Genomic DNA, 27,132 nt, shown 5'->3' with positions numbered 1-27,132 from the left:
TGAGTTTGCCCCAACCCAGGTTTGGTTCTGCCGGCTTGTATGTGGTTAAGGATATCAATAGACTACTGATGAACTCACTTAGCCAAATGGAAAGTTTTGCAGCTTCAGGATGACTAAACTGCCTATTTGGTCTGGGATTTCTTTTGTAGTTATTTCACTGCAAACTTATTAGTAAGCTAAAGGCTAGAATCAGGTTTATATCACAAAAAAAAGAATAATTGACAATGTTAAAGGCCACAGAGAGGTCAAAAAGAGTGAGAGTTTAGAAAAGGTCATTAGATTTAACAATTAAGACATCATTGGTACCTTTGGAGAGATCAGTTTCAGTTGAATTATGAGTTCTGCAGAGCTTAGAAAGGAGTGAAAGGAAAGGGAATGGAAATAACAATTTTAGATTATTTTCCAAGGAGTTTGACCACAAAAGAGAATAAGGATATGGGACAATTGCTGCTGCTGATAGATTGATCAAGTGAAAATTATTTGAGGATAAGGGAGTCATGGACATATTTATAGTCATTTGTTTGTAGGGGAACCAGTTAGGCAGTAAGGTGCCACAGTGAATAGAATGCCAGAAATAGAATCCTGGTGTCAGGAAGACTTAACTTCATTGCTTTGATAAGACCTCAGACAATTAATAGCTGTGTGACTTAAGTCACTTAACCCTATTTGCCTCAGTTTCCTCATCTGTAAAATGAGCTGGAGAAGTGTTGGAATCTTTACAAACTGTTAAGCCATTAGAGTTGATAGAGACAATAATTATCTAATTTAGCATGGTTCAATATGATTGATTTGATCTTAGAAGGAGATATTTTGGGCCAGAACTTGAAACAAGGTACTAAGTACAACTGATAGAAACGATGCTTGTGTTCACACCTTTAGAGAGCTCATAGAAGCAAGAAATATTTAAGTACTCATTGGAGTTCACATGGTTTAGTAGGAGATATCCGAATTTACCCCTCCCTTAAGTCCTGCCTCCAGAAGGAGTAGTTAACCTTTGGGAGATCATATATATGGAGGAAGCTCTTAGAGCTGGAAAGAATTTCTCCGGAACATTGACAGGGGTCGAAGTGGAGCACTCTGGGAGGAAGCCCACAAGCCTTCTCTCCGAGGCAAGAGAGATTCATTGCATCTTCCACCTTGGTGCTGGCTGAAGTCTGAAGGACAAACCTTTGGATTTGGAGACATTCGGAAGGGAGCTCTTGGAACCAAGCAGAGAGATAGGCCTCTAAGCTAACCAGGGTATATTGAAGGACACAATAAAAGATCTGAACTTCTATCAGCTAGCTGCGATTTTGGGTGATTATTTACTTGTAACTGAAACTAAAGCTGTCTCCAGAAAACATCCCCAAGAAACCCTCTCCCCCAGAGAGAACTCATCTTATATTTTAAAGAACAAGAATACAATCTAGAAAAAATAACAAAATTCATATGGAATAATAAAAGGTCAAGAATCTCAAAAGAATTAATGAAAAAAAAATCAAATGAAGGTGGTCTAGCTGTACCTGACCTAAAACTATGTTATAAAGCAGCAGTCACCAAAACCATTTGGTATTGGCTAAGAAATAGATTAGTTGATCAGTGGAACAGGTTAGGTTCACAAGACAGAATAGTCAACTATAGCAATTTAGTGTTTGACAAACTCAAAGATCCTCACTTTTGGGATAAGAATTCATTATTTGACAAAACCTGCTGGGATAACTGGAAATTAGTATGGCAGAAATTAGGCATGGACCCACACTTAACACCGTATACCAAGATAAGATCAAAATGGGTCCATGATTTAGACATAAAGAACGAGATTATAAACAAATTGGAGGAACATAGGATAGTTTCTCTCAGACTTGTGGAAGAGGAAGAAATTTGTGACTAAAGACGAACTAGAGACCATTATTGATCACAAAATAGAAAATTTTGATTACATCAAATTAAAACTAATGTAAACAAGATTAGAAGGGAAGCAACAAACTGGGAAAACATCTTCACAGTTAAAGGTTCTGATAAAGGCCTCATTTCCAAAATATATAGAGAGCTGACTCTAATTTATAAGAAACCAAGCCATTCTCCAATTGATAAATGGTCAAAGGATACGAACAGACAATTTTCAGATGATAAAATTAAAATCATTACCACTCATATGAAAGTGTTCCAAATCATTATTAATCAGAGAAATGCAAATTAAGACAACTCTGAGATACCACTACACACCTGTCAGATTGGCTAAGATGACAGGAAAAAATAATGATGAGTGTTGGAGGGGATGTGGGAAAACTGGGACACTGATACATTGTTGGTGGAGCTGTGAACGAATCCAACCATTCTGGAGAGCAATCTGGAATTATGCCCAAAAAGTTTTCAAACTGTGCATACCCTTTGACCCAGCAGTGTTTCTACTGGGCTTATACCCCAAGGAGATACTAAAGAAGGGAAAGGGACCTGTATGTGCCAAAATGTTTGTGACAGCCCTGTTTGTAGTGGCTAGAAGCTGGAAACTGAGTGGATGCCCATCAATTGGAGAATGGTTGGGTAAATTGTGGTATATGAATGTTATGGAATATTATTGTTCTGTAAGAAATGACCAGCAAGATGAATACGAGAAGCTTGGAGAGAATTACATGAACTGATGCTAAGTGAAATGAGCAGAACCAAGAGATCATTATATACGTCAACAACGATACTGTATGAAGATGTATTCTGATGGAAGTGGATTTCTTTGACAAAGAGACCTAATTCAGTTTCAGTTGATCAATGATGGACAGAAGCAGCTATACCCAAAGAAAAAAAAACACTGGGAAATGAATGTAAACTGTTTGCATTTTTGTTTTTCTTCCCAGGTTACTTCTACCTTCTGAATCCAATTCTCCCTGTGCAACAAGAAAACTGTTTGGATCTGCACACATACATTGTATCTAGGATATACTAGGACATATTCAACATATATAGGACTGCTTGCCATCTAGGGGAGGGGGTGGAGGGTGGGAGGGAAAAATCGGAACAGAAGTGAGTGCAAGGGATAATGTTGTAAAAAAAAAAAAAAATTACCCAGGCATGGATTCTGTCAATTAAAAAAAAAAAAGAATACAACATTTTGGCGCCCAACATGGAAGATGCAATGAATCTCTCTTGCCTCAGAGAGAGGGCTTGTGGGCTTCCTCCCAGAGTGCTCTGCTCCGACCCCAGTCAATTTTCTGGAGAAATTCTTTCCAGCTCTAAGAGCTTCCTCCATATGTATGATCTCCCAAAGGTTAACTCCTCCTTCTGGAGGCAGGACTTAAGGGAGGTGTAAATTCGGATATCTCATACTAAACCGTGTGAACTCCAATGAGTACTTAAATATTTCTTGCTTCTATGAGCTCTCTAAAGGTGTGAACACAAGCATTATTGTCTGTCAGTATTAGCAACCCATCACCCTGCAAGGATTCGCTCTAAGGTGTGAACCAACAAGCACTGTATCAATTCTATTGAGTTAACACCAGGACCCTGACATCACCCTTGAGTTTTCACCTTGTTTCAAGTTGAGTTGACACTAGGATTCCAACAGAGAAGGATATGGCAAAGCACTCTAGTATCTTTGCCAAGAAAACCCCAAATGGGGTCACAGAGAGTTATACATGATTGAACAACAGACAAGGAAGCAGTCAATACAGAGAGAGAGACTGAAGATAAATGAATGAGTGAGGATAATATAGAGGGTGATGTGTTGGAGAAAACAGAATTGAATGGGATTTTGTTTTGTTTTGTTTTTTATCTCGATGATATTTTATTTTTTCAAATATATGTAAATATTTTCATTTTCATTTTTTAAAAGGTCATTCATTTTTGTAAAATTTTTGTATTCCAAATCTTTTCTCCCTCTCTCCTACCCAAGACAGCAAGCAGTCTGTTATAGGTTGTGCATGTACAATTATTTTAAACACATTTCCACATTTGTCATATTGTGAAAGAAAATCAGAACAAAATGGGGGGGGGAACATGAGAAAAAGAAAACAAAAAAAAGAAAAAAAGGGTGAAAATAGTATGCTTCTATTCACATTCAATCTCCATTGTTCTCTCTGGATGCTGATAGCATTTTCCATCCCAATTCTATGAAATTATCTTAGATCATCACTTTCTGAGAAGAGCTAAGATCAAATAATCTTGCTGTTACCTATACAGTGTTCTTCTGGTTCTGCTCATTTCGATCAGCATCAGTTCATATAAATTGAGTGCTGGAAAATGTAGAGAAAGAAGCTGTGTCATTAGGAAGGAATCAGGTCGTGGTGAGTGAAAAGGTAGAATGTGAAAAAAGAAGAGGGGAGACAGATCTAATTTTCCCTAGCAAGTAGTTTATAAAGGAGAATAAGATATAGTGTGCATTCATACATACAAATATATCTGTTTATATGTCTTATGTCTTAAGAAGGTAAAAGTGACAGGGTTTACTCCTATCATTTAATTACTAGAAATCCATTTATTTTGTTACTTTCCCTTTATTTTTCCTTTATCTTCTTTCTTTTGTACTCTAAATCTCATATTTTCCTTAATTGGAATTTTCAGCTTATTTCTGTCTTAGTTGAACATCTTTCTGATTATTGTCTAATTTTTATTGGCTTATTTTGTAGATGGGAAGTGATGGAGTTTTACGCCTCAGTAGTTCTGCCCTAAATAATGAATTCTTTGCATATGCAGCACAAGGATGGAAACAACGATTAGCAGAAGGTAAATTTCCAATTTTTTCTCATCCTATGACATAAAAGTCTTAAAATCTACTCTATTGACTCATCATAGCACAAAAATCACTCGCTACTTGCTTAGTTTTCTGAAAAAACTGGGAAGAGAAGCTTTAGTATGTTCTACTTAAATGGAAAGATAATGATCCTCGATTTTGTGCCTGTGACTGACAATTAATTTTGTTAAATTCTTAATTGCTGTCTTTCTCTTTACATAGCTAACTCTGATTAGTCGGCTGTATTCTTCTATGGATTTAGCCTGCCAGTCTGTGGCATACTCACACATCATAGCATATTCCTTTTCTCCCCCTTTCCTTGCTAATTATATGCTCTCCCAAATCTGTTTCATATTTACCACACCTATTTTAATCTTTATTTTGTCCCTTGACTTCTCCTAAGTAAATGCTAATTGTCAGGTTAGCCACAAAGGGGGAAGTCACAAAGGTGGACTGCTAAAGGTGTCACAAAAACCCAAATACGATCTCTGTCATATACTATCTATATGATCATTGGCCAATCATTTTGTGGACCGCGGTTTCTTATATAATAAATGAGGGGTTTGAACTAGGAAGTCTCTAAATTCCCTTCCATTTCTAACTTTGTGATCCTATGATCCCAAGGCAGTCTATTAGAAGTTTCAATCTTTTGATTGAAGAGAGTAACCAAACCAACATCGTAGATTTTTGAAATATTGAAGTATTTGACACAACTTATATTCTTTCAAATTTTTCAATTTGTCAAAGCTCTTTTGAATTATACTTTAGTACAAATCACAATCTTGTTTCAACGAATTCTAATGCCTTCAACATCTAGAAGAGCGTTGACTCTGAAATTTTAGAGGGTCCGTGTTCAAATCTATCTCAGATTTGTTTACCTTTGTGAATTTGGATAAATTGTTTAACCTCCAAGGACCTTAGTTTCTCCATTTGCAAATTAAGATTTTGCTTGATTCTAGTTTTTGTATGATTCTTTCAGTTTGTTGTATATATATTTCTTTGTTGAAGATTGAATGAAGTGAGCCATAATCTGATTATTGACCCTTGCCTGGTTCCAAGTTTAGAAAGACCTGGGTTGTTTAAGTTTCTGTCAGACCTTATTCAGTGCCTCAAGATAGGTATCTAAATTAGTGGAAGCTTGAAAAGCTTCCGAGACTATGGAAGCTTGAAAAGAGCAGTGAGTCTTCAATCTGCCACTATGTGTATGACCTTTGACAAAGATGTAAGAGATAGGACTACTTTTATTCACAATGTTAACATGTGTCTTCTAGGAGAGTTTACCCCAGAAATGCAGTTACGGATAAGGCAAGAAATTGAGAAAGAAAAGAAAACAGAACCTTGGAAAGAGAAATTTTTTGAAAGGTTTTATGGAGAAAAGTAAGTATTTAAACTTTTTTTTCATTTGTTTTAGAGGGAAATGTAAATATAATCCTTTGCTTTGAATAGGAAAGTCATGCTGTGGCATTCAATAAATCTTTGATAAAAGGCAAGCACTCCCTTATATAAGGAATTGTGGATAAAATTACAGGGGCATGTCAGCACTCCTATTAAAAAACTCATTTTCAAGAATGTACAACTTATCCATAAAAATTCACTGTGAGTAGAAAATGGCACATGGGACTTTACCATGGAAGTCAATTTTGATTTTTCATAGTTTTTAAATACATTTCTTCATTTTAAAATGTTTCCTTTAATAAATATATTAGAAATAAATGCTTTAAATCTATTTAAATTATCATAAATCAAAATTACGTTTTCTTTTTTTCTAGACTTCTATATATAAATATAAACTTTTAGCACTTAAACTAAGTTAATGTATGTTTATATAAATGTTGTGATGTAAAAGTGTTGTTAGTATTTTTGACTCAAGTAATTCCTCCCCTAATTATATATATGAGAAACAAAACATAAACAAACAAAAAAAAAAGGTGAAAATACTATGCTTTGAAATATATTCAGTTTCTATAATTCTTTTTCTGGGTACGGATGGCATTTTGAATTCCAAGTCTGTTAGAATTGCCTTGAATCAGCACATTATTGAAAAAAGCTAAGTCCCTTATAGTTAGTCATCATATAATCTTACTGTTACTGTGTACAATGTTCTCTTGGTTCTGCTTGCTTCACTCAGCATCAGTTCATGTAAGTCTTTCCAGGCGTTTCTGCTTATCATTTCTTAAAGAACAATAATATTCCATATACTATATACTATAACTTATTCATATACTATATATAATATAACATATCATATTCATATACTATACTATACCATATACTATATACCAGTGGTTCTCAAACTTTTGTTTTCAGTATCTTCATCTTGTTAAAAAACTATCGAGGATCTGTTCAAAGAGTTTTTGTTCACATGGGTTATATTTATAGCTATTTACTATATTAGAAATAAAAAATAAGTTTGAATTTATAGACCCTCTGAAAGGGTTTCAGAGATCCCAAAAATTCTTTGGACTACACTTTGAGGACCACTGCTATATACTATACACTATAACTTATTCAGCCATTCCCCAACTGATGGGCATCTACTCAGTTTCCAGTTTCTTGTTACTATAAAAAGGATCGCTACAAATATTTTTGCACATATGAGGCCTTTTCCCTTTTTTATGATCTCTCTGTGATACAGATGCAGTAGAGACTCTGCTGTGAAAAATATGCATAGTCAGATAGCCTTTTAGGCACAGTTTCAAATTACTCTCCATAATGGTTGTATTCTTTCACAATTCCACCACCAGTGTATTAGTGTTCCAATTTACCCATACCCTCTCCAGCATCTAGCATTATCTTTTCTGGTCATTTTAGCCAATCTGAGAGGTGTGAAGGTGCTAACTCAGAGTTGCCTTAATTTGCATTTCTTTGATCAATAGTGATGTAGAGCACTTTTTCACTAGAAATGACTTTAATTTCTTCATCTGAAAATTATGTTCATAGCCTATGTTTATTTATCAGTTGAGGAATGACTTATATTCATATAAATTTAAGTCAGTTCTATATATGTTTTAGAAATGAAGTCTTTAGCAAAAACACTGGCTGTAAATTTTTTTCCTTAGCTTTCTGCTTTCCTTCTAAACTTGCTGCATTGGTTTTATTTGTGGAAAACTTTTTAAATTTAATGTAATCAAAATTATCCATTTTGCATTTTATGATGTTCTCTAGTTCTTCTTTGGCCATAAATCCCTCCTTTCTCCACAAATGTGAGAGGTAGGAGTAGGCTACCCCCTTATTCTTCTAATTTGCTTATAGAATCACCTTTTGTGTCTGAATCATGAATTCATTTTTACCTTATCTTAGTATAGGATATTAGATTATGATGCCTAGTTTCTGCCATTCCAGTTTTCTGAGCAATTTTTGTCAAATATTGAATTCTTATCTCAAAAGCTGGATTTCATTTTACCAAATAGTTCACTTACAATAGTCATTGATTATTGTGTCTTGTGTATCTAACCTATTCTTCATTGATCCACTATTCTGTTTTTTAGCCAAAACTAAATGATTTTAATGACCACTGCTTTATAATATAGTTACAGGTCTGGTACAGCTAGGCCACCTTCCTTTGCATTTTTCTTCATTGTTTCTTTGATATTCTTGACCTTGTATTCTTCTAGTTAAATTATATTACTATTTTTTTCTAGCTCTGTATTTTTGGCAGCTTGATGTTGTACAGAATAAGTAGATTAATTTAGGTAGAATTGTCATTATATCAGCTAGACCTACCCATGAGCAATTGATGTTCTTCCAGTTGGCTAGACCTAACTTTATTTGTGTAAAAGGTGTTTTGTAATTGTGTTCATATAGTTCTTGGCTTTGTCTTGACAGATAGACTTCCAAATACTTTATATTGTCAAGTTATTTTAAATGGGATTTCAATTTTTTATTATTGGGCTTTATTGGTAACATATAGAAATGCCTTTGATTTATGTGGGTTTATTTTATTTCCTGTAACTTTGCTAAAGCTATGAATTGTTTCAAATAATTGTTTTTCTAGAATTCTCTAAATAATACCACCAGTCATCTGCAAAGAGTGATAGTTTTGGTAAACCAAACATATAGTCATATGAAAAGGTGCTCTAAATCACTATTAATCAGAGAAATGAAAATTAAGACGCCTCTTGAGATACCACTACACATGTCTCAGATTGGCTAAGATGACAGGAATAGATAATGACAAATGTTGGAGGGGAGGGGACAATGATACATTATTGGTAGAACTGTGAACAGATCCAACCATTCTGAAGCAGTTTGGAACTATGCTCTAAACATTATCAAACTGTCCATACCTTTTGACCTAGCAATGTTTCTACTGGGCTTATATCTCAAAGAGATATTAAATAAGGGAAAGGGACCGACATGTGCCAAAATGTTTGTGGCAGACCTTTTTGTAATGGCAAGAAACAGGAAATTGAATGGATGCTCATCAATTGGAGAATGGCTGAATAAATTATGGTATATAGATGTTATGGAATATTATTGTTCTATAAGAAACGACCAATAGGATGATTTCAGAGGGGCCTGGAGAGACTTACATGAATTGATGCTAAGTGAAATGAGTAGAACCAGATCATCATGGATTCTTTCACAACTCCACCACTAGTGTATTAGTGTTCCAGTTTACCCAGGCAACAACAGGACTACTTGCCATGTAGGGCAGGGTATGGGGGAAAGGAGGGAAAATTGGAACACAAGGTTTTGCAAGGGCTAATGTTAAAGAATTGTCCTTGTATATGTTTTGAAAAATACAAAGCTTTAATTAAAAAAAAAAATCTTCTATTAGACTTTGCCTTTGTAATCAAAGTTCCAGCCTTAATAATTTAAGTGGATAGATAAATGATCAGAGATCCAGTCTATTTGATTTCCTGAATACTTTTTAGGTAAAAGATGGAAGTGCATACTCATCCAGTTTTTTTCTTTTCATTCTTGGATGTTATTATAAGTAGATTGAATCCTCCCAGTGCCCTTTCTTTAGGGTGTCCTCTGATCTATTTCTTTGCCTCTCCTTATTCATTGACACAATAATTTAATTTTAGTTAGCAAAAAAATATTTCCCTGGCATCTAGTACCATTAGAATTATGCCATATATTCATGTAAAAAGTGACTTGGTGATTTGGCATAATTTGTAATCCTTGACAGAATTATTTTCAGTCATGAAGATATTTAAAAGGTAGTCCCTGTTCTAAGCAAGGCTGCTGTTTTTTATACCAGACTTTTGTCATTATAAACATAACAAAATGAAGTCAGAACTTAGTAAGTTACATTTTAAAAACAAACAAACAAATAAACACTAAGGAACTTGTTTAGTCAGTTTGTCTTCACACTTTCTCAGCTCAATCTTTTTTCTTTTAAATTATAATAAAGGATCAGATTTTGAATCTTACCTTTTATTGGGATAGTACAGAATTCTCCATTTTCAGATTCACTTTATGTCTTAGAATATAACCAAAGTAATAGATTATATTTCTGTTGCCTTCCTCTTTCTTTTTGATGACTTGTGATATTTCTGTTACTGTTACACCCTTTCTCACATGTATTTATTTTTTCTGGCCCACTGAGGTGATTATAGAAATATTAGTCCAGTAGTATAAAGTACCAAAATTACTCACCAGCATTTTGCCACCCAAGTATAATGATATCTACCTTGGCTTTCATCGTGAAAGAATACAAAAATCTGATCTAATAAATGATTTATAAAAAAGGACATAGCTAGTTTTAATTTATATTAACAAATGTTTACTAGAGGTGTTGTGTTCACTTCCTGGATCTTGGATTCAAAACTTGCCTCTGTCATATCCTAGCTGTGTGAGCCTGGGCTAGACACTTATAGTCCTCAGTGTCCCAGGCAACTCCTGAAGACAACGTTACCTATCAGATCTGGATATGAATTGATAGAGAGAACTTCATCAGAAGTTCCTTCTACAAGTGAATTCATAGGTCAGGATAGAGAGAAAAGTGAGAAGGGAGAGAGAAGTGAGTGATTGACTAATTTGAGGTGTATCTACTCTGTTAAAATCCATGAAGCGATATAGTGATGGATAAGTTAGAATCCATGCATTCAAAAAGCTTACAATCTTTGGGTATCTATATTTTAAAATCAGAAATGTGCTTTAATTTTTGTCATAATTTTAAAACAAATAGAAAAACTGAATTTACTATAAGCTAGCCCCCCAAAATTTAAATATTTACGTAACATATGAAGATTCAAATTTGTGAAATATGGAATCTGTTTAAAAAAAAAAGTCAAATGATAATATTAATTCTCTGTAATTGAATATTAACTTAATGTCTGTAATTTCTACTCAGGCTGGGTATGTCAAGAGAAGAATCAATGAAGCTCACTTCAGTTGAAAATAGTGATGGTGATGAAAATACTCCTTTGTGTGGGTCGTCATGTTTGCCTGGTCCATCTACACCATCATCCTTTGAAGAACAGTTGCCAAAAAGCACAAAAATTCCACCTTCTCCAGAAACTGATTTCTGTGCTTCCATGGAACAGGTCCCAATTAAAAATATCATGACAGAATCAGAATCAGAAGACATCTTGATCCCTGAAGAATCTGTAATTCAAGAAGAAGTTGCAGAAGAGGTAGAAACTACTTTCTGTGAATGCCAGGATGAAAATCTTAAGACAGAACCAGAATTTTCTGAGGAATCTGGTAGCCCCCCAAATCCAAATGAAGAGGCAGAGATAGTGCCTGTTGAGGAAAATGTAGAAGGCTGTGTCATGATGAATGATGTCTTAGATACACTGCCTCATGTTGAAATTAAGGTGGAAGAGAAATTGGAATCCCCTCAGGAAGAAATGACTGTTGTTATTGATCAGATAGCCGACTGTGAATCCCCAACCCCTTCTGCTTCCTCTCTGAATTCTATCAGTGATACAGCAGATAAGGAGCCAGAATCTATAAAAGAGTCCAATATCTCAGAAACACAGAGTATTCCTCATGGTACAGAAGAACTGTTTCCAGCTGAAAGCATTGCTGTGGATATGGAGCTACAGAGTGATCCTGATGAACAGCTTTCTGAAAATGCTTGTGTCTCTGAAACATCTTTCTCTTCAGAGAGCCCAGAGGGAGCATCTGCTAGTGTGACATCCCCAGGTGGGGAAACACAGTCCACTTCAGAAGAGCCCTGTACACCTGCATCTCTTGAAATAACCTTTTGTTCTGAGGTGTCCAGCACTGAAAACACTGATACAGATAGTAATAGAAAGCCTGCTGATGAAAACCTTCATGCATCTTTGATGTCAGAAATATCTCCAATGTCTACTTCTCCTGGAACATCAGAAACATCCCTCATGTCCAATTTACCTCTGACATCAGAAGCTTCTCCAGTGTCTAACTTGCCTTTAACATCAGAAACATCACCAATGTCTGATTTGCCTTTGACATCGGAAACCTCTTCTGTTTCTTCAGTACTTCTGACATCGGAGACATCCCTTGTTACCAGTTTACCTGTCCCCTTAGAAACATCTCCAATTTCTAGTTCTTCCATGAGTGAAAGGCTCATCCATCAACCAAGAAAGTCACCTTCTGTATCTGAAGAGCCACTCTCTCCTCTCAAAGATGAAAATTCTACCCTTTCTCAACCTCCAGGGGAGAGCCTTATGACTCATCAAACGATGCATCTGCGTACACCTGAGACTATCCAGTTGGATCTACCACCTGTCACCCCTGAAACTTCAACAGCTGAGGATGCCCACAGTAAAATCCTGAACCAGCAGCCTTGTCATTCTCCTGCAGAAACAGAGCAGTCTGGTGTTGCGTCTGTTCCAGAGCTCTCTCCTCCAGAAGTGACAAAAGTTAAAAGTCAAATTGCCCAGCAAAGAACTGAAAAGAAAGGTACAGGCTCAACATCTGAGGGGTCTGTTTCATCTGAAAGCACTGTGGCTAAGAGCAACGAGCTTCCTCCAGCTAAGTCACATGACAAACAACATACCTCATTAGAGAAAGCTTCATTTTCTGAAGGATCTCGGAATAAGACACACAAGCAGGGGAGTACACAGACTCGATTGGAGAGTTCACATTCTTCTAAATCCTCAGATGTTGCCAAGTCACCTGAAGGAATAAGAAATGAAAATAGGGAACCAGAGATCTCAAAGAGGAAAACTGTAGAACAGCACAGTTTTGGAATCTGTAAGGAGAAAAGAGCAAGAATAGAAGATGATCAGACAGGCCGTAGTGCTTCAGCCACCAGCCCAATTGAAAAAGAGCAGCCTCCACGGGAGGAACCCAGGGTACCACCTCTCAAGGTACAGTATTGAAGCATTCAGAGTCATTTAAAGAGACCAAAAGTAGGGCATTATTCCAGTCTCTTTATTCATTCAGGCAACTCTCTCCAAATCTGAAGTGAGTTTATTCACTTTATAAAATCAGGAGCAATTTAGTAATGCCTTGACATGATCACATAATCAGGTCTCAGACTGTTTTCAGTAGGGAAGTGAAACGGGAAGTAATATGGACCATGGTGGGGCCAGATAGAGAGAGGGAAAGACCCATGGGGGCTGAGGAGGGAGAAAGAAAGAGATGCAATCACATGTGTGTGCATACACACACACACTGCCTTTGTGTGTCCAAATGTGTACACTGGGTAATAAGGAGATGAAATGAAGGCCAGCTTTAAAATGGAGTTAGTGTGGTGTTAGACTCAAGTAAATCAATTAGAATCTATCTTTTGAAAACTGACTCATTTGTTCTGCCACTTATATTTTCCTCCATCTTGTTGTTTTTCTGCAAATCATCCATTGGAAACTAGATGGTATAAATTATCTTTTGTTTCATAAGTGCAGGTGGATTCAATTAGTCAGCATCTCTTAATTTTGGGAGAAAGAAAGATACCAAAACCTGTTTATCCCCCTACCAACATGGAAAGCCCCCAATGTTTCTTCCAATTATCAATGAGATTACTTAATTTTATATTCTGGCATGTATCCTGGATTATTATTTTCTTATAATTAATTTATTTTATTTGATTGCTTTTAATATATAAAAATCTATCCCACTTTGTATTCAAGTTTGAACTGACTGGAAAGTTTATTGACCAAGTTTATTTCACACAGACGCCAGTACCTCACATCAACCACAGTTTTAGCAAATGCCTGTGATCACAGGTTAATAAATCATATAGCTCACATTGTTTCCTTAATTATTAATTAACCATCACACTAAGTAGATAGTGGCCATTGACTGCATTTCACAAACAAAAATTATTTTCCTTTTATTTTTTTGTTCTTTTTCTCTAAAAACTTGGTAAGTGGGTGATTCCATATTGCCCAGAATTCTTTGTTTAATGATTTCTTCCATTCATTGAATGTTGATGATTAAGATTTCATTCACAGAGGCATGAGACTCAAGTTTTATTATTGCAGATTCACAATTGCCTAGTTCTATGATTTGGGCCAAAATCTTGAGGGTCCTGCTTTTTTCTTCTGTTAGTTAGATAAAACAGATTATCTTGAATCCAGAAGTCCTAAATTCAAATCTGGCCACCCAGTCACTTAATAGTTGTGTGACCCTGGGCATTTTTTTTCATCTGCAAAATGAGGGAAATAATAGCACCTAATTCTGAGGGAAAAAAATAAAATAAAATTTGTGAGGACCTTTGCAAACCATATATAAGCATTGTATAGATGCTAGTAGTAGTAGTGCTAATATTAACTCAGCTTTTAATACATGGATTATGTTGCAAAGAACTTTGAACAACCTCTAATTAATGAGTTATTATAGATATGTTTCTTTTTCTGACATAAATCAAGTTTATGGCATATTTTTAGATAAGTTTCAGCATTTAAAGTTTTAATTAAAACGATTCTTGCCATAAGCAAATCAAGAGAGACATTACCTGAATGGCCTGTGCATTTAGAAGTCTATCTGGATAATGAGGGGATTTAAAATCATGTCTTTAGAAATCATTGAGAGAAGGAATTGATAATAGACATCATTTATATGAAATAGATGTTGAAGGAGAACTAGTTCATCCAGTGTTTCCTAAGATATTAGGATAAATGGATAGGCAGGCCCAGAAAGTAGATTCTAAGTTGAATATCAAGTTAAAGCTAAGCTGCCTAGTTGATTAGTGAACTCCCATCTTTGGAAGTGCATAAACCAGAGACTTTGGATGATTATTTACTCTATCAATATTAAATTTTACTACATTTAGTAATTCTGCCAGAGTAATGTAGCATTTGGCAGAGATGTTATCAAGAGGATTCTTAAGTTGAATAAAGTTTGGATTTGGTGACTTCTTAAGAGCGTTTTCATTTCTGTGTTTCTATAAACATAACATTAATATAAAATGTGAAACTTTTTAATTTTTTAATTTAATAAAAAATTAAGTTTTTAATTAAATCAAAATTCTATATGCTATATTTTGCTTTTATTCAATGCTTTTCATCCTAAAGTCATCTGTGGAATTTACTAAACAAATTTTCAATGAATGAGTGAGCGAACAGATGCTTTCCCCAAGGTCAGTTCAGGATTGATCAGGTCAGGAATAGAACTTGTTTGCGTGTTTTGATTTTTGGACACTTTAGTTGTTTCTTTACTGCAAAAAATATTAATTCTGTAATAGTCTTTGCAGTGTGATGGAATCTGACCAAATATATAAAGCATGGGATGAACACTGTTTATCATGATAACATGATAAAAGACACGTGAAATGAATTTCTGGTTGACTTTTTAGGTCTCAACTAGTTGGTCCTGCTGTTTAGTAAAACAACTCTCATCAGTTATATACTATTCTAGTGACATGAAAAATATGTAAAACCTTACACTTTTGATTTCTGAAACTGAACATAAAAATGTCAAAGATACATGTAAGCCTTACTATAATGTTTATTTACATAAACATATTTAACATAAAAAAACAACAAAAATCATATTGTTTCATTTTTGTTTTTTTTCCCTTCCTTTGTAACTACATACTCTAAAGTGTTGCAATAGATCCACATATTTAAGAAATACAGGTAAAAGAACATGGTTTTGTTTCTTTTTCTGAGGCAATTGGGATTAAGTGACTTGCCCAGGGTCACAGCCTTAGGAAGTATTAAGTGTCTGAGACCAGATTTGAACTTAGTTTTCTCCTGACTTCAGGGCCTGTGCTCTGTCCACTGTGCTGTCTAGCTGCCACAAAAATAACACATGTTGAGCTTCCTTTCCTTCCTTCCCTCCCCCCAGCCCCCCGCCTTTTTTTTTTTTTTTTTGTTTTTGTTTTGTTTTGTTTTGTTTTTTTTTACACCAGTCTTTAAGCACTATGTTCTGATCCTGGGCTGAGCACTAAGAATGCTAAATATAAACAGAAAACAGGCAGTTTTTTCCCCCCCATAAAAAGCTTACCTTCTAATAGGAAAGACAACATAAAAGGCAGCTGGGAAAGGGGGGGTGGGGAGAGACAAAGGCACCTAGTGCTAGGACATGGTAGAGTAAGTCTGGAGCAGAAATGGCAGGCCTGAAAGCTCTACTTAAATAGATGTTTTGAGAATAATCATGCAATTAGGAGAGGATACAGGAGCAATTATTGAAGGTTTGATATCCATTTTTTATGTGTATTGAGTTTTATTTTCTATTTTTTCCTAGTTAAATAAACTAAAGGCGGAAGAATTTTAAAGGTTCTGTGATGTATTATCCTGATATATCTAGTCACAGAAGTGCTGGGTATAAATTGGGTACATTTTGAATAAGGGGAGTGAAGTGGCTTGATATGTAATGTGTGTGTGTTTACATATTAACTGTAACAAGGAAAAAAAAATAGTAAAGGATGTGTTTTTTCTAAATAACAGCTTTCCTGCTTGCCCTTAATGACATTTGATAGCCATGCTCCCATTATGTTGGGGAAATATTAGGCATTCTCCCAACTGCTGTTCCATAAATTCATAAGGCTCAGTTATTGGTATAAAGGAAAGAGCACACTGGACTTGGAGTCAGAGGACCAGTGTTAACAATTTCAACTCTTCCATCAGTGAATCTCAGTTTTCTCATCTGTATAATTTGGTATTTGAACTTAATGGTCTCTAAGATTCCTTCCAGCTCTAAAACTGTAATTCTTTTGTTTACCCTTTTGAATATCAAAACCACTGTATTAAAAGTTGGTAGGCCAGAATATGATAACAAATAATTACAATAGGAAATTTCATTTTAAATATTATCTAAAAGAAAATTACCAGTATTTTTGTAGTTATTGTTGTCAACTAGAATATGATGAGTTTCTTTGGGAAAATATTACATGTATATATTAGATTTAACTCATGTCAAATGTTGGTCAAAGAACGAAATTAAGATGGTTTAAGTTTTAGAATAATACAAAGAAGATGAAAAACAGTGTATGGACTTTTTTTTCTCAGCTAGAAAGTGCCTTGCTCAGAAAAAGTTAGATGACAAATTGTTTATTAGATATAAAGCAAGATACCTATAATTTCAGTTTGTACCTTTTTTTTTTCTTTCAGATTCTGTGGTTTTCAGTAGTATAGGGAATGCTCAGTGAAGAAATCTGACTATTGATAAAAATCAGCAAATGTTCTATTTTATAGTCTTAGGTAATTCTCTGGGGCATTGAGTAGATTTAACCTACATTAGATCTAACATTAAACAGCAAGTTACATGTCTGAGGAAGGATTTGAACCCAGGCCTTCCTGACTGCATAAGTTAGCCCTCTACCCACTATGATTAAAGAGATGTATGATTATTGATATTAATGTTAATAATAACACTAAGAGACATATAGTCCCCTTTTCCTCTGTTTTCTCAAGTGAGCCTCATGACCACCCTGTGAAGTAGGAACCACTTCATGGTTCGTGATTCGCCCTTGGCTAGTTTTGCACTTAGGTTTTAACTCCAAAAATGACACTCTGTCTTGTTCTTATACTCTGAAATATCATGATAATACCGGCATGAACTTTCCTTTTTTAATCCTCACAGAAGCCTTGTGAGGTAAGGCACCATTCTTTCTCCATTGTACAGTTAAGACTTGCTTCTTTTTTTTAAAAGTGAGTTCAGTTCTTTGTTTTTAAGAAGATTAAAAGCAGATAAAGAATGCTTGATGAATGGTGGCAGATGACTGTATCATTTTCATAGATGACTGTATCATTTTCATATTTGTGCTGAGCTGAATCAGCCTGTCTTTATGCCCTAAAGCCTTGACCATCATAAGGATTTAATTTTATTTTATTCTTCCTAAAAAGAAAAATATGATGAGAGTGCAGCATGTTCTTTACTATGTAATAGCCAAATAAGTATATTTATTGTGGTGGAAAAATAATATTTCTGTTCCCTGTTCCCTTTTCTTTTTCCTTCAGATTCAGCTATCAAAAATTGGGCCTCCTTTTATTATCAAGAGCCAGCCAGTCTCCAAGCCAGAGTCTAGATCATCACCTAGCACCTCAATTAGTGGTGGGAGGAACACAGGTGCAAGGACCCTCGCAGATATCAAGGCAAGAGCCCAACAAGCTCGGGCTCAGAGAGAGGCTGCTGCTGCAGCTGCAGTCGCTGCTGCTGCAAGCATAGTCTCAGGAGCTATGGGGAGTCCAGGTGAAGGTGGGAAGACCCGGACCCTGGCACACATCAAAGAACAAACAAAAGCCAAGCTCTTTGCAAAGCATCAAGCAAGAGCACACTTACTCCAGACTAATAAAGAAGCCAGGTTGCCACAGCTTAGCTCAAAGGATGGGCCTCCTACTCTGGAAGTTTCAGCTACTCCTGATGCAAAGATGGAAGGTTCAACTGGTGTCATTATAGTTAATCCAAACTGCAGGTCCCCTAGCAACAAGTCTGCTCCCCTCCGGGAAACTACCACTTTATTGCAGCAGTCACTTAATCCTGCTAAGCTACCAGAAACTGCTACTGACATATCTCTTCACAGTTCTGATGAAAATATACCTATGTCACATTTGTCTGAGAAAGTTATTTCATCTACCTCTTCTGAAAATAGTGGTATGCCCATACTTTTTAATAAAAATTCTGTCCCTGTGTCTGTTTGCAACACTGCCATGTCAGGAACAATTAAAGAGCTTCCCTTTGCAAGTTCTGTTGATAAATCCTCTCTTTTAATGTCTGTTGACAATACAAATTCTACAGGCTCTGCTTGTAACTTAAATATGCTAAAAACCATCCAGGGAGCTGATACTACATGTGTAACCATTGTACCAAAATGTATTGATAATGCTCCTGTTACGCCTTCCACAGAGAGTTCAGTCTTACCAAACTCTGTTGATGATAAAAGGTTGCCAGTAACAAGCAACAATGCTAATAATAACTTAGTCTCCAGTCAGTATCCTACTGTGCCATCTCCCTCCATAGGAAATAATTTGCCAAATCATGTTCCTCCCAGCTCTGTCCTGGTTCCCCCCGTGGGAACCAGTGGCAGATTTCCTTCTGATAAGATAGCCATGCCTGGATGTGATGAGCAGACCAGCATGTCTATAAGCACCACTGTGAGAGCAGCTCTGAGCTGCAGTGATCGGGTTGCAGCCACAGACTCCTCAGCTAAATGCCCACCTATTGCTATGTTTACTGGAAACATGTTAACAATAAGCTCCTACGACAGCCCTACCAAGGTGGGTCCTGAAAGCTTGGAAAAAAGTACAGCTGTCCGAAGTAGGCCAGAGCACTCTGGCAAACCTCAGCACCCACCTGGAGGCTATACACCACCAGCAGTGAACAGATCGATTCCCTGTAAAGTCATTGTTGATCACAGTGCCACACTGAGCTCCAGCTTGGCACTTACTGTTTCTATTGAAAGTGCAGAAACTGGCCTAGATGTGCAGAGCAGGCCATCGAGGACAGAAGCAGCCTTACAAAATGTGGCATGTCCTCAAGTATCTGTTATCAACAGGTCTGAACCCATGACAGGTGAAAACATTGAACATGGTTTGGGCTTCCTTGCTACTCCTACAGCAAAGCAAGATGGCAAACCATTGAGTTCCACTTGTGCCCATCTCCGAGAATTGCCTCTTGGTTCTCCTGATAAAGTAGGCGAGGTCACTACACCTAGTCATGGATTTCCTGAGCAATTACAAGGCCCCACTTCTTTCAAAAGTGAAGCAGACACTACTTGTAGCAATCAGTACAATACGGGTAATCTCATTTGCTGGAACAGTGAAGATGTCATGAGTACAGAACCTCCTGCAGCCAGCCATTCTACAGCTATAAATAAACATAAGGAGTACCTGGAGCAGAATTGCCCCAAGACGATCAAAACAGAACATTCCAACTACACTCATGTCTCAGAGTTACACTCTAGGAATCTTATGGCAAAAATTGCTCTTCCAGTGAAATCAGAAGCCCCTGAAATCGACAAGTGCTTTAGAATGGACACGGAAGATTTCCCAATACCAGAAATGCCTCCTCAGGCTGAGGTAGCTACCCCAAATATACAGCAGACCCCAAACACTAAGGCGTCTGCCTCCAGTTCTGTGGAAGAGACTCTGTCATTGGCCACAGAATCGATGAAGAGAGTCCCAGGTGGAGGAAGCTCAAGCTGTCGCCTGTCATCTGTAGAGGCCAACAATCCCCTGGTGACACAGTTATTACAAGGCAACCTGCCTTTAGAAAAAGCCTTGCCGCAGCCCCGATTAGGAGCCAAGCTGGAAATTCATCGCCTTCCCTTGCCTCTGCAGACTCCTGTGGGCAAAACAGCATCTGAAAGGAATATTGTTGAGACTCCTGCTAGCTCTCCAAATCCAGATGGTAAGGGCTACTTGGCAGGAACTCTAGTGCCACTGCAAATTAGAAAGCGAGAAAACCACCCAAAAAAGAGAGTAGCTAGGACTGTGGGGGAACATGCTCAAGTGAAATGTGAGCCCGGGAAGCTGCTGATGGACACAGATGTTAAAGTGGCACCATGTGTCAGCTCCAACATGAATCCACTGGGGCACAGCCAGCCTTTTAAGCAAGAGTGGATGAGCAAACACACCACCCAAGGTAGAATCACTCACAGTCCTGAGATGAAGCAGCAGAAGAGGCTGCTTCCCTCTTGTAGTTTCCAGCAGAACTTATTCCATGTTGACAAGAATGGCAGCTTTCATACAGACGCCGGTACCTCACACCGACCACAGTTTTACCAAATGCCTGTGACTACACGGGGCCCCATTCCGTCAGCTGCTCTATTGCAGGCCTCTTCCAAGGCCCCAGCTGGCTGCCATTCATTTGCTTTCAACAGACACCTGGAACAAAAAGGTTTGGGAGAGGTTGGAATCCCAACGACCACTCACCAGTTAAGGTTGGCCAGTGTGTTATCACCCAGTATTCCCATTAAGGAAGGTGATGACATAGGCAGCACTGCACATGCCCTCCAGAATAAAGCCTTGGTGCATCCCCCACCACCACCACCACCCTTGCCTCCACCCCCTCCCCCACCTCCACCTCCCATACCACCTTCTGTTCCAAATGCAGAAGTCCCACCTGATCAAAAACAACCACCAGTTACTATGGAAACCACTAAAAGACTTAGTTGGCCACAACCAGCCAGCCTATGTAGCAATATAAAATCTGAACCTCTTTCTTTTGAGGAAGGTCTGAGCAGCTGTGAACTGAGTATGAAGCAAGTGTCTTATGACCAGAATGAAGTAAAAGAACAGTTAAAAGCCTTTGGACTAAAAAATGCAGATTTCTCTTCCTATATACTTTCTGAGCCACAAAAGCCTTTTACCCAATTAGCTGCTCAGAAAATGCAGGTGCAGCCACAGCAACCACAGCCACCACAGCAGCTCTGTGGAAATTACCCAGCTATACACTTTGGTAGCACAAGCTTCAAAAGGGCAGCTTCTGCAATTGAAAAGTCCATTGGAATTTTGGGAAATGTTTCCAGCACTGCTACAGGTCTCTCTACCCAGAATGCTCAGATTCCAGTTCAAAACTTTGCTGACAACAGTAATGCAGATGAGCTAGAATTGAAATGTTCGTGCAGGCTGAAAGCCATGATTGTGTGCAAGGGCTGTGGAGCCTTCTGCCACGATGACTGCATAGGCCCTTCCAAACTCTGCGTAGCTTGCCTGGTTGTCCGATAGGAGCCAAGTCCAAGGTGCAGTATCCCATTTCCCTGTGGAGGAGCCAAACAACAGAAAAAGAATTTATATAAAATGCTTTCTGTCATTCTAATTTATTTTACTTTAGGGGAGGTTATATTCCTCACACTTAGATTCCTTTCCTCCCTTCCCCCACCCCCTTTGCCTTATTATCTCTCTTAAAAAGGATGCATCACATCAGAAATGTCTCAGTGGCATGTTGTGTGTGGCTTTTCTATTTGTTTTGTTTTGTTTTCAATAAGCTTGGTTACCATTATAAGTGAGGGTTTTAAGAAGTGTCATTCACAGTTTGGGAGATAATCTGCCAATATGGACACACACTGTATAGTGTTTGTTTACCTAGGTAGTTGATGTGCAGTGCCCTGAGATAAATAAGTAGGACATGATAATTTGATTCCTTTCAACTGAAAATGAAGTCGGGGAGACACATAGTTATTTAAAATTAACAATTGCAAGATTTAGTTGTCCTACTAATTCCTTAACCTGAACCTACCTGTACAATGTATTATGCCCAGTCATATTAACTGGGGGAAGGATCAGACCTAAAGGTGTGATAGGGAGTTATTTGCTTGCTGAGCCTCACGAGAAATATTAAAAGAGGTAAGAGTTTAATGAAAATAATTTCTCTTATTGATTTCCCCATTTAGCCCTTCCAAACATTATTAATAGAATAGAATAGGATGGCCTCTTAAAAGATGCACAGAAGTTTATCCATCTGGGGAAGAAATTATCCATCCTCAATCCCAAGTGGGTCTTATAGAGCCAATAATGTGACTTTGGCTACTCCAAATTTATTTTAAATCCAGGATAACTAATTCGGCCTCAGTACTATATGCTATTTGTCATAGCTTCATGCATGACACTTAAAGCAAGACAAAAAGTAATCTCTCCAATTAAAATATTTCACATCTTGGTAAATAAATGGATAAATTTGGTGAAATCTTTCCACTTTATTCAGTATAATTAATAGCCATTAAAATTTGAAGGGAAAGGTGATGAGGGCCCTTCATCAATGACACTTCTGGATTCTGGCTTCTCCACTTAAAGTCAGATATTACCTTTTAAGGTGACATTGATGATGAAAGTGAATGTCAGAATATAGGGCTTAATTTAGTATAAAACTTTTAAAATATTTCATGTTTTACTCTCTGTATAAATATATTTGACTGAATTTGTAATCTTTATTTTAAAAATTACTTCTAGATAATGCATGCTTAAATTTTTTTTTCTTAATTTAATTCCAAACATTGTTAGTGTTGGGGAAGTGGGAGTGTTTTTCTGAAAAAGGGATACTGTATCTTTGAAAAATGACCATCAGTATTTAACATACAGTATGCATGTTGAGGACTCTGTAGCTACTTTTCAAAAGCTTTCACTATCACCACATCTGAAAACAGTTGTAATTTGGGGGCTTTAGTCACAAATGCACAAATACACATGCAGATTATAGGAAGAACAAATGTACCCTTTTTACTCCAAATTAGCAAAAATTTGGAGTGCAGTGAACTCATCCATTAATGTGGCTGTGGCCACTAAAATAAACACAAAAACATAGGAGAAATGGTAATTTATATCTAGGTAGTACCACCTGGGTGTTTACATGTGGGGTTATCTTAATAATGTAAATGCTTCCCTTAGAGTTTGTCTTAAAAGTGGACTAAAACAAGCAATTTAAGATTCTAAATGTTTTTCCCTCCTATTTATTATTATGATATTGCCAAATTCCTTTTGTTAATGTGATGCAAGTCAGGTTTGATTGATGAAAATTGTTAACCTCGAAAGATGCTTTCCTCTCTACAAATGCCTCCTTTTGTGAAGCAATTCACCTTTTTGATACTTTTGCTACTAACTTTCCCATAAACCTGACCTTTGAAGAAGTTAGGAGTGCACTTAATCCATTCCAAAGGAATCAGGATAGACTTCAGAAGATCCTTGAGCTCCTCTTGTGTGCCAAGCTTCAGTTTAGTGGTATCTTTTGTTTTGTATCACATCATATTGTATTTAACTTTTACAAGGGTCAGAGCAAAGAATTTCATTCCCCAGTTGAGCAGAATGACAACAACGTACTAGTTATAGTTTAGTGTGAACACTCCCTAGGAAACAGGAGTGCGCATTTCATAGTTCCTGATTCCAAACTCTTTAGCTACTATGTGGGTATGAGGCTCTGTTTATACCAGCAGATTGAAAAAAAATATTGTAGCAGTGCCTAATAGGCAATGTGGAGAGAATTTCCAATCAACAGAACATTTGCACTTTGTATGTGAGATGTGAATGCAACTGATGTGATACTAAATTCATTCTTATCATCCCAGTCATCTTTGTATATTGCTTGCAAGCGGCTTTTGGGGGATAAAGAAAAGTGTCCTTCTATATCTTTAATTTTTCATTGACTAGGTTTTAAGAATTTATCGATGGTTGTGTATTTAGTCATTCGGTAGTCTAAATTGGAGCGCAATCAAGTTCAAAGCTATTTTTTCTTTTTACTTATTTTCACCTGTTCTTGCCCATTCTGGTTTTGCTCCAATTTAGTTTCCTAGCTTAGTGCTTATGCAGTTTGGTGTCACTGAGCAGCTATGTTCACACACTAAAAAATAGTGAGATTAAAAGAGTAATAAGCAACATGAGGGGTCAGATATTCTGCAGGTATCTATTGAGTGCATATAAAAAAGCCAACTTATGCAAATTAGACCAGTAGGGTTTCTCTGCTGATTTGTACCAGCTGCCACCTTTGAGTACAGATGGGGTAGTTGACCTATTTCCTTCTTGATTTATGTTAAAACACGGGCTTTGGTATGTGCCCTGTCGTACCTGTGGACTACTACACCCTAATACGTCTCCATCAGGAAGAAAAATATTTGCACACTTGCCTTTTGTTTGTTTGTTTTCTTTTCTTTTCTTCTTAAAAAAGAATTCCTAAGTAGCACTTTTGGAGCAGGGGAAGGAAAAAAAAAGTCACTTCCCCTCCCTCACCTCCTTCATGATATGCATATACCTGAGGTGTGTAATGACAGTAAGGTACCAAGGAGCATACTAAGAAGTGTGTCCTACTGCAAAATAAATTTCCAGTATGAAGATTCTTTTTTTCCCCAAAGTGAGAAAAATAGAAGGTTTGGTGAACTGAGTACCCTATTTATATACTGCTTACTTGTTGAGATGTAGTCCATGGAAAATGTAGGTTAACTTGAAGACAATAGACTACTGAGGTTGGACCTCTTTATTTAACAGACTTCCTGTGGTAACCTTGTTGTAGGGGTGAGCTATAAAACATCTAGGTGATTTCTGGACCTAGAGTTCCTTGCTCAGTTTAACATAAAAGCAGTATAAATTAGTGCATATGGTGCTTTCCAATACCACCAGGGGTAAAAGTATTCTATGCTGCAGCCTCATTCCTTTTACAAACATGCAAAATTTCAAAATTCTTGTAGCCTCTGGTTTAACAGTTTTTATGAGGTTTGATAAAGTCCCAGTATAAACACTTGAAAGTTGGCCAAACTCAGAAGCTCCATGTCCACAAGATTCAGGCCCATGACTAGCTCTTCTCCCAAGTGTGAACTGCCCTATTGAAACTGCACAACATATGTAGTGGACAATAGCAAAGGTGTCCAGTTGTCACCCATATGTTTTCAGAGAATGATGTGGACAGTCCTAAAGATAATACTTGGCTGTCTGCCATGGGCCTATATAGCTAAAATGTTTCCTGAATTTGAAATCCTGTCTTCAGCCCTCATGTGTTGTCACTGTCAAACCAACAGAAAACATTTTTTAGTCTAATTTAAAGGAGCTGCTTTTTTTTATAGCACATACAATTTCTCTTTGTACTATATTTGATAGTGACAATAATTTAGTCTGTAGAATAACTTTGTTGTATTTGTACTGTAAATGAATGTTACAAAGAAAGTGCTTTACTTGGTTGCCATAATTCTCTTGTACTGCTATAAAACATACTTCCACAACCCTCACCATTCCTTACTTCACAGAAACCTAATCTGATTCACATTTTCAGTACAGGGTTTTTTGTGTGTGTATGTGTGTGTGCGTGCGTGCACGCGTGTGGTTTTTTTTTCGTTGTCAGTATTCTGAATGTTTACATCTGTTTGACATTAGCCATTTAATGCCTTTTTTTAAAAGGCAGTATTACTCCTACAGTATAACAGCAAAATGTGAAATCAACCCAAACATAACATGCATGATAAGTACAGACTTGGGGCAAATGCCCCTGCACCATACATAGACATTTTATCTCAGCATACAAAAAAGTAAACCCTCCTTCAGTCCTCTACCAAAGAAAATACTATTCCCACAGGAAAAAAAAAACAAAAACAAAAACAAAACTCATAAATGGTTTGCAAAATCCTCAGAAGGGGGAGCAATTGATTTCAATGGGACTGCTACAATTTAATACTGTGTTATGCTTGCTTTGATACCTGACTAAATGTGACTGCCTGCAAGAAGCATTTTAACACTTTTTTTAGACAGTATTTTGTTTAAAATTCAGGGATCATGCATTCTTTAATGGTGCTGTTTGTTTTTTGTTTTTTTTTTTTTCTACAAAAAGTGTTGCCTACAAAAGTGACTGCTCACAATACCATAAGTTAAATGAAATGTTTTGTCTTTTTCATGTTTCTCTGTTTCCCTTTCCCTAAAAGTAACAATTTGGACTTCAATATTAAAATATTCTGAAGAAAATAAAAAAGTTAAATATATATACTTGTCTCTAGTTTTTTTTTAAATTGTTATTTCTATTTGTAGTTTATTGATACTACATTGTATACTATATTACATTGGAAATTTGAATTGAAAGTTGGGAGGACATTTGAGATATTTTTGAAAATGGCTGACCCTGAATTGTAGGGTTGATTGAGATGGAATAGTCAACTATTATTTAGGGTTGATTTACAAATATGCAAACAAAATTAGACACTTTTGAATTAGGCCTTCTATACTGTTCTCATCAGTTTTTATGTGTCTGGAAACAGCTTTTAATAAATATCTTGTCCTTTATTCTGAATGCTTTGTATTCAAATTAGAAATTTTTTCTTAAAAAAAAAAAACATTCTGTCTATAATTTACACTTTTAAAATCCATGTGATAGAACCCTTCCCCTCCCTCCCCCACCAAAGTTGCTCTGTTTTAAAACTTTATACTTAATTTTTAAAAAATAAAGTGAAGACATTTATATGTAGGGCAACCCAGAAGTTTTAATAGAGTTTTAAAGCCAATTTGTTTACATGAAGGTGGTTTTTCTTGTCCCCCCTACCCTCCTCAGCCAAGGCAATTGGAAGTGATTTGTCCAGGGTCACATAGGACATGTCAAGTGTCTGTGATTCATTTACCATTCCTGGTGTTTATTTCATCTCATTTTGTCTGGAACCCTTTCCCTAAATAAATCTCTTTTGTTAAAAAAAAAAAAGTGTC

The 27,132-nt window shown here is 36.7% G+C and overlaps 1 protein-coding gene across 7 annotated transcripts in view; it reads left to right on the top strand.

Annotated features, from left to right (window-relative positions):
* ASXL3 (ASXL transcriptional regulator 3) overlaps positions 1–26,404 on the top strand; it is a 219,394-nt gene extending 192,990 nt beyond the window's left edge. For 6 of the 7 annotated variants that reach the window (XM_031946465.1, XM_031946466.1, XM_031946470.1 and 3 more), the window contains 4 exons: positions 4,599–4,695; positions 5,974–6,079; positions 11,007–12,954; positions 17,992–21,699. In XM_031946465.1, the coding sequence (XP_031802325.1) occupies positions 4,599–4,695; positions 5,974–6,079; positions 11,007–12,954; positions 17,992–21,699 (5,859 nt within the window). Of the gene's footprint in view, positions 1–4,598; positions 4,696–5,973; positions 6,080–11,006; positions 12,955–17,991 lie in introns of all 7 variants that reach the window. The other variant, XM_031946464.1, reaches the window with a different exon arrangement.
* Positions 26,405–27,132: the final 728 nt, after the last annotated feature.

The sequence above is a fragment of the Sarcophilus harrisii genome, chromosome 1 (genome assembly GCF_902635505.1).
Source record: "Sarcophilus harrisii chromosome 1, mSarHar1.11, whole genome shotgun sequence".
Taxonomy (NCBI): domain Eukaryota; kingdom Metazoa; phylum Chordata; class Mammalia; order Dasyuromorphia; family Dasyuridae; genus Sarcophilus; species Sarcophilus harrisii.
Note: the sequence above shows the minus strand (reverse complement) of the source record. Positions and strands in the feature narration are given on the sequence as shown.